The sequence below is a fragment of the Stegastes partitus genome, unplaced genomic scaffold (genome assembly GCF_000690725.1).
Source record: "Stegastes partitus isolate 25-593 unplaced genomic scaffold, Stegastes_partitus-1.0.2 Scaffold1708, whole genome shotgun sequence".
Lineage (NCBI taxonomy): Eukaryota > Metazoa > Chordata > Actinopteri > Pomacentridae > Stegastes > Stegastes partitus.
The window spans coordinates 79,933-87,968 of record NW_007579439.1 but is presented as its reverse complement, the minus strand read 5'-3'; the positions used below and the strand labels follow the sequence as shown (position 1 = coordinate 87,968).

At 38.9% G+C, this 8,036-nt stretch overlaps 1 protein-coding gene across 1 annotated transcript; it reads left to right on the top strand.

Moving 5' to 3' along the window:
• Positions 1–2,267: 2,267 nt before the first annotated feature.
• LOC103372189 (thyrotropin receptor-like) lies at positions 2,268–7,258 on the top strand. The gene is made up of 11 exons (XM_008301765.1): positions 2,268–2,431; positions 2,512–2,583; positions 2,946–3,020; positions 3,439–3,513; positions 3,671–3,745; positions 3,838–3,915; positions 4,646–4,714; positions 4,981–5,058; positions 5,223–5,411; positions 5,882–6,965; positions 7,046–7,258. The coding sequence occupies exons 1-11, from the start codon at positions 2,268–2,270 to the stop codon at positions 7,256–7,258; spliced, it is 2,172 nt and encodes a 723-aa protein (XP_008299987.1).
• The last annotated feature ends 778 nt before the right edge of the window (positions 7,259–8,036 follow it).

Below are 8,036 nucleotides of genomic sequence, written 5' to 3'. Positions count from 1 at the left end.
ATTTTCAAAAATCACAGGTTAAAAAATAAATGTTGCACATTCAATTTTGTTGCTGTTTAGCTAATTTATACAATTGAAATGGCTGGTTTGTAAAAACGCTGAACTGCATATATTAAAAAACACTCACAAGTAAAAAGTAATTACACTTTGTTTTTTTAAACCTTGTATATATTATCTTACAGCAATATATGACAATGAGAGGTGGTGCTGAGGTCATAGAAAAGTTGAAAATAAAAAATAGGGATTTGAATGTACCAATTAAAAATCATGTGAATACGTCCAGATACAGATATTGACAGATCTGACCTGTGCACAGTGTAACTGTTAGCCTGGTGGTGGTGCTAAACCCCTACAGTTCATATGCTGTAGACCATTAGTTTTCACAACATGGAAATCCAGTGTGTTGTTTTTCAGATCTGAAGTATTTGGAGATTAGTTTTTGAACTGATGCCATGCTGAATGGCAGCTTAAGGAGTCACCAGATTATTACAAAATATTCTCTGTGGACTATAAATATCCATTTCAAATGTGACTAACCAGCTGTCAAGACACAACATATGGGACAGAATAACAAACTGGCTTTGGGTCATTCTGCTAGTTTGGCAAAACCTTCAAGGCTAGAACAAGTTTGGGTGGAAAAATTAAATTTGATCATTTTTCTATCAAAGATAAGCTGTGTATTATGAATATGGATCAGGATATGCAGTCTGAAACCCACATCCATCTAATAACTGGCCACCACACTCTACATTGGATCTTTCTTCCTAAATGCCACAGACTGCCTCTGATTAAAATGAGGTTTGTTGTTGTTGTTGTTGTTGTTGTTTTGTTTGCTTCCACTGGCACATTACATGTCCCTGAAAGTTGTCCTCTAGGTCTTGTTACACCACAAGGGCTTAACTGTGCTGTTAACAAAACACAACCAGTAGCCCAGAGAGTTTCAAGGATACAGTCCTTTTTTTAACAGCCTGTGGGAAGGAGCTGTTCTTTAGTCTGTTAGTGTTTGATTTGATTGTCTGATGTCTCTTTCCAGAGGGGAGGTGGTAGAACAGGTAATGTCGGGGGTGGGTGGAGTCTGTGGAGACAGCCGGTGTCCGTTCTGTCCTCTGCTGTGTAGCTGCTGAACCACACTGTGCCAGGAGGCTTTCTATACCTGACTGAGAAGTTGATCAGCAGGGGTGAGCTTGTTTTAACTTTCTGCGGAAGGGCAGTCTTTGCTGTGTCTTCCCCACCTGATGGGTGATGTTTGTGGTCCAGATGAGGTCAGCTGAGCTGTGGACTCCCAGAAAGCAACAAGTGAGAGGTTTTGCCACAAAAAACACATATTATATACACTTATAAAAACTTATTTAGCATTTTCAGCAGAGCTTATTGCTGATCTACCTATCAGGGAGACATGATACAGCAGACTGACAAGGTAATGCCTGCAGGGGCCCAGCAAAGGACACTAACGTTACATCCAGTCCTCGTAGGAAATTAATAATACACTATAAACAAGGCAGTTAATTACATGTAATGACAAGTGATGGCAAGTGGAATCATTAATTCCGCTAGACTACTACTACTAATACTGTTACTACTGCCACTGATACCACTACTACTGCTGCAACTGTTACTACTACTTTTCAGTTCAATTCAATTCAATTCAATTCAATTTTAATTATATATCGCAATTCACAACATATGTCACCTCACAATGCTTAACATAGTCAACCAACCGCTTCAGTTGTAGCAGCTGCTACTTTGGCTCTAATAACAACTACAGTTCCTCCTCCAACAACCCCAGTGTTAATTTTTTAAGTGCCATTTAATTTGTTTTTGGTTGCAAAAAAAAAAGTAATTCAATATTTTTTTTTCTCATAAAATATGTCTCTGACTGTCATCATAGTCTACATTTTAAAGCTCCTGTTGTTGCCAACCCCAAGAAAAAAGAAAAAAAAAACAAATCAGCCTCTTAGGGGGTAAAACAAGGGTTTCTTGAAAACTTGCTTGGCTGAAATGACCCCATGAGGGTCAAAAAAGTATTTTGAATTTATAAGAAATGCTTACAAAAATAATGCTTATTGCAATTATTGTTTAAATCTATTCCAATTTTCTGTCATAATTTGTATTACACAAGGAGACACACAGCATTACTTTAACAGCTTTATTTTGAAGCTCTCAACCAGAAGTGCCAGTTCTGTAAACTCCACTGTTTGTCATAGTCCAGGACAGCCCAGTCACTTTCCAAACTGGTTCGTCTTCACCACTGAATCTCTGCTTTTACAATGAGGCCTAATTTGAATTTCTCTTTTTTTATTTTCATTCTTGCCAAGGTTGCTTTTCCTCTGGAGTACTGTCCACTTCATTGCCAGTGTGACTGGGACATCCACAGTGTGTCTTGTTTTGGTGCCGAAGTCATGCCTGTTTTCCACTCCAGCACACAGGAGGTGTAAGTAACTACATCCTTAACACTGGTTTCAGCCAGTGATGATTGTATTAAGACTGAAAAGTCCTCTGTTTCTGTTTCAGGTGGCTTATGAGGACAAAGCTTTCTTCTGTTCCTCAGAATGCTTTTGCCAACTTGGCTAATATATCTCGTGTGTAAGATTCTTTTTTTCTTAAGCATTTTCTTTCCAACCAGTATAATTTACAAGAGTGAAGGATGTCACTTATCAAGCCAACGTAACAACACCAAAACTAGATGAAAGCACTTTTTGAAGGCAGACAGTAGAGAAAAAAAGCTCACGTGACGGGCTTTGACCATTCATGAACTTATTCTTGCCTGAGCGAAAATTCTAAAAGCTATTGTTGTCATAGATCATTCATAAATGTCACAGAAAAACTAATGTGTTTATGCAAGTTGTGCTTGAATAAATCCTATGAGTGCAAATTCTAGAACAATCTGAATCTCTACATTGTGTTTTATTGTATTTTGTTTGCTTTTGTGTGTGTGTTTTTTTTAGATACATCTCTGATGATGACACTCTTAGATTTCTCGAGAAGCATTCTTTCCACAACCTGTCCAGGGTCACACACATGTACGTAAGCTTTCAGGGGCGCAACCTGACTGTGATTCAAATGAAGCCTCCTATTTATGCCACTATAAATACAGACTGAAGTCATATATGATGCCTCTGCCCCGTAGCAGTAGCACTAGTAACACTATACTGACCATAATTCAATTCAATTCAATTCAATTCAATTCAATTTTATTTGTATAGCGCATATTTACAACAACAAGTCATCTCATAGCGCTTATAGCGCCATAATGTATTTCATTTTTGTAAACCAGAGTGAGAAGGCCTTTTAGCTTTCATATGCTGCTCAACACTTGTACAAGAACATGGACATACTTCTTTAAATTAAACTTGTGTGGATTTCTTTCTGCAAGAATAAGAAATCATGCATGAAAAGGTATGCATGATAAAACCAAAATATTTTGTGTGTGTCCAATAGACAACTGACTGATATGAAAACACTGTCCTACATTGACCAGGAGGCCTTTAAGGATCTGCCTAAGTTAAAATACCTGTAAGTATAATTCCATTTGCCTATTACTGCACCAAATTATCATGTCTTGACAAGGAAGCAATGTGACACCTCTATACATCATCGCTGACATCTGTAAAGTAATTCTGTTCCCTGTCAAGCATTTACTGGTTCCTGACTCACGTTTCTTTCAATACAGTGGGATCATAAACACAGGTCTCACTTCCTTTCCTGGGTTACAGCACATTCAGTCCAGTCAAGAGGATTTTATTTTGTATGTAGCATTTAAGAATACATAAGTCTATTGTTTGATTACATTTGTGAACTGGCGTAAAATATTTCATGTTGATTCTTTTTTTTTAACAGGGATATAGTGGAGAATGTCTTCATACAAGTCATACCTGCTAATTCTTTCACTGGAATATCTGTGAATGCTTTGACCATGTAAGTTGGAAATGTTATTTTAATTCATTAAAACAGCTTGAGACCAGTATGATATGTTCACTCTAATCTAATTGCACTGTTATTTATGTTAAATTTTTGAAAACAACCTAAAGACAATTTAAAGGCATAGCTGTAAGTTGCTGTTTTTTGCATTTCTGTATCTCAAAATTCATTTAATTCCTCATTTAAATTCACACTTGCCATTTCGAAGCAAGACAGCTTTCTTTAATTTCTCACAGAGAAGCAGCAGGAGTATATTTGCTCAGCAGTTATGTGTTGACAGAAGTCTAGATAGAACTCCTACTTAATTTAAAATGCCATAATAAGCAAATAAACTTATCAACAGATTTATAATATGTCATCATAATTAATTATATCCAGTAATAAGTATACTGATGACTCACTTTAGTGTACAGTCTCCAAGAATAAAAATCCTCAATCAGGTGAGCAAGCATTGGCAAAACACGACAGATGTTTTTTAAATCCTCATTTTCTTAAACTCATTCACTCTAATTAAACTAACAAAAAAATAAATACAAAATTAGCAGATGGGTAAATACAAGTTCTGTGACACCAGGAGATATTATGGTTGTGTGTTTTGACTTCACACAGCAGGTTTAAAAAAATAAAAAAAAACAGACATGGATCTAATTTTCCACTTTGGTAAATACAAACTGAATTGTGAATTTAAGGTTTACAGGTCATTCTTTTTTTCTCTCTCCTTTTTAAGCATGCTGAATAACAACGGTGTGAAAGAGATCCAGCACTATGCTTTCAATGGGAGCAGACTGGAGGAAGTGTATGGGTGAAACAACGAGTGTTAACACAAGATTTCATTTTCTCAAATGCAACTTCTATGTTTTTATTTGGTGTCTTTCTTTGTGTATTTGAACTTTACCGACTTGGCTGGCTAGACTACTAGTGTGGTCTTATAGTGAATGATTTGATAAAGTAACACAATTTTATGGGATTGTGTGTGTTAGTATAAGGAATTATAAGTAGTAAAAACAAACAGATAAAGTCTGACCATGTTACTTTCACCCTCTTCTATTCTCCATTGTTCAGGTACCTTCACAGAAATGTGGATTTGGAACGAATAGATGAATTAGCATTTTATGGCGTCATTCATGGCCCAACTCACTTGTGAGTGACTGAAAAGTACAATGTTTACTAAATGAGGAAACAAGGTTCTTCTTGGAAACAATTAAGATTTCTTATTTTAAAAATACTTTTGCATCAAATAAAATACAGGACGAGCCAGTTTTGTGCCCTCATGAATTAATCTCAGCTCTTTTCTGTCTTCCCAGAGACCTTTCAGAAACCAAAATAAGCTCTTTGCCTTCAATAGGTATGGAGAGCATTGAAAAGCTTCAAGTTAAAAACACATGGGCCCTCAAGGTACTTCCCCCATTTAGAGCCTTTCTCCATTTACAGAGTGCTGAACTAACATTCCCAAGCCATTGCTGTGGTCTTAAAATGCTGAAAAGATGGAGAGGGTAAGTAGGAGAATTGAAAGCAGCAGAGAACTACTTTCCCACTGTTTTTCTTTTCTTCCTGTATTCGTCCTTTACATACCAAACTACCCTTATAACCACAGTATAGTGCAGGGGTGGGCAATCCTGGTCCTCGAGGGCCACAGTCCTGCATGTTTTAGATGTTTCTCTCTTCCAACACACCTGATTCAAATGATCAGGATCCTTATCAGGCTTCTGCAGAGCTTGACCCTAGTGAGGACTAAGCAGTGTATAGATAATGGATGGATTTACAATGTGTGGAAAATGTCTCTGTTTCTTTTTGTTACAAAGCTCTGAGGACAGACATTACGACTATACATGTATAGTTTTTTTTATTTTTTTAATTTCTTATAAATTATCTGGTGTAGTGCCACTTATGCATCATTTGCATGCATCCCAGTAAGCGTTGGTAGTTCATTCACTGTTTAATTTTTCTTCTCTTCTATGTGAAGGCACTCTGAGGCAGCTATCTGCAACCTGACTGGGACTGCTTCAGGGAGGCTGCAGGAATCCTTTGAAGCTCTCTCTCAAAGATATCTTGGACATGAACTCTCCCAACATCTGATAGACAGCCTTGGTCTTCCAAGAACTGGCAGGACAAATCACACTCCCAACAACAGCCTCATTTGCCCGAGCAGACAGTCTGAGAATGAAGGTTTGTTTTATATGGAATTATCTACGGAGCATGCCGGTGAAGATTTTGACTTTGTGCTATGTAATGAACTTCACACCAACAATGGACTGTTATGCACCCCACTGCCTGATGCCCTCAACCCCTGTGAGGATGTGATGAGTCACAGCTTTTTGAGGGTCTTGGTCTGGGTGGTCAGTTTGTTGGCCATTTCAGCCAACCTGTTGGTGTTGTTCATCCTGCTGACCAGCAAACAGAAACTGTCCGTTACCCGTTTTCTTATGGGTCACCTGGCATTTGCAGACTGCTGTATGGGGATGTACTTGCTGCTTATTGCATCTGTGGACTTCTACACACGCTCCCATTATTACCATTATGCTATTACCTGGCAAACAGGAAATGGCTGCAGTCTAGCAGGGGTATTATCTGTGTTTGCTAGTGAGTTATCAGTCTACACATTAACTGTCATCAGCTTTCAGCGCTGGCATGCCATCTTCTACGCAATGAGGCCGGACAGAAAAATTAGGTTACGCCATGCAGCTGTGCTGATGCTCATTGGCTGGTTGCTGTGTGTGATCACTGCACTGCTGCCAGTGGTTGGCATCAACAGTTACCAGAAAGTCAGCATTTGCTTACCGATGGACACTGAGACAACTGTTGCTCGGACTTACATTGTTTCTGTTCTTATCATTAATGTCATTGCTTTTATAGTGGTGTGCTTATGTTACATCCACATCTACTGTATGGTTCACAACCCCCAGCATGACTCCGGCAGATGTGACGCCAGCATGGCCAAACGCATGGCTGTTCTCATTTTCACTAACTTTCTGTGTCTGGCTCCCATTTGTTTCTACGGTTTGTCTGCGGCTCTCCACCAACCGCCGATGACGTTCACAGATTTTAAGGTGTGAGTTATTCTTAAGCTTTAATCTCAATTTTTGTTTTTCTGTTTAAAGTAAAAATTGATTTTTGTTTTTCCTCATAGGTGCTGCTGGTGCTTTTCTATCCTCTCAACTCTTGTGCGCACCCATTTTTTTATGCTATTCTGACCAAAGCATTTCACAGAGATATCCTGATGTTGCTGAGCCGGATGGGGCTCTGCCAGCAGCAAGCACACCTCTACCGAAGCCAACTTGTCAGTATTGCTCCACACACATACAGAGAGACTATGTCGGCTTCACATGCCAGTATACTGTAGTGGACACAGCTTGGTCCTCTCTGGAATGCCAAGCGAGGGGGCAAACCAGGTAACAAGCACTCTTTTTGTTTAAGTTCTAGATCTACTCCCACCATACAACTGCCACCTTGGACACTATACAGAACGGGAAAACCCACTCGTTCTCAGGAGAAACCACCATTCACGTCACAAAAGGGAATTAACTTCAAATCAACTTCACTATCGGTATTCCACTGGAAAAACGGTGATGCATGCACTTTCCTACAGCATGGCCGCTCATACCTCCTCCATGAAACAACAAATGGGACACCAACACTTTGGAAACAACAACTTCAAAGGCACAGTGATTCTCATTGAGGTGTGAATATTGTGGTTTTTCTTCTTTCTATGGATACTCTCCCCGACTCTTACCAACACTTCTATCCCACAACTCCCAGCGAGCAGGGGGGGGTCACTGATAAGGAGGGTCATGAAACTTGGGCTGCCCACCAGTGGGGGTCTGGAAAGGTCTCATACTTTTACATTTATACATATACAGACCAAATAACAGTTTTTACAAATCTGTGTTTTGGGTGTTGTAACTGCATGGATCTTAAGAAGTGCTTGTACCACCTATCCAAAAATCACATCTGTAAGTGGTATGAGGACTAAGAAGACTTTTTACATGAATATTCATGCTTCATGGACCCACAGTGCCATCTAGCAACAGTAAATGGTCCGGTGAGGTCGAGACTACATCGCCACTAACATCCATGTTACCGCTGATTAAATTTATTATTGCTAAATTATAGGTATAATC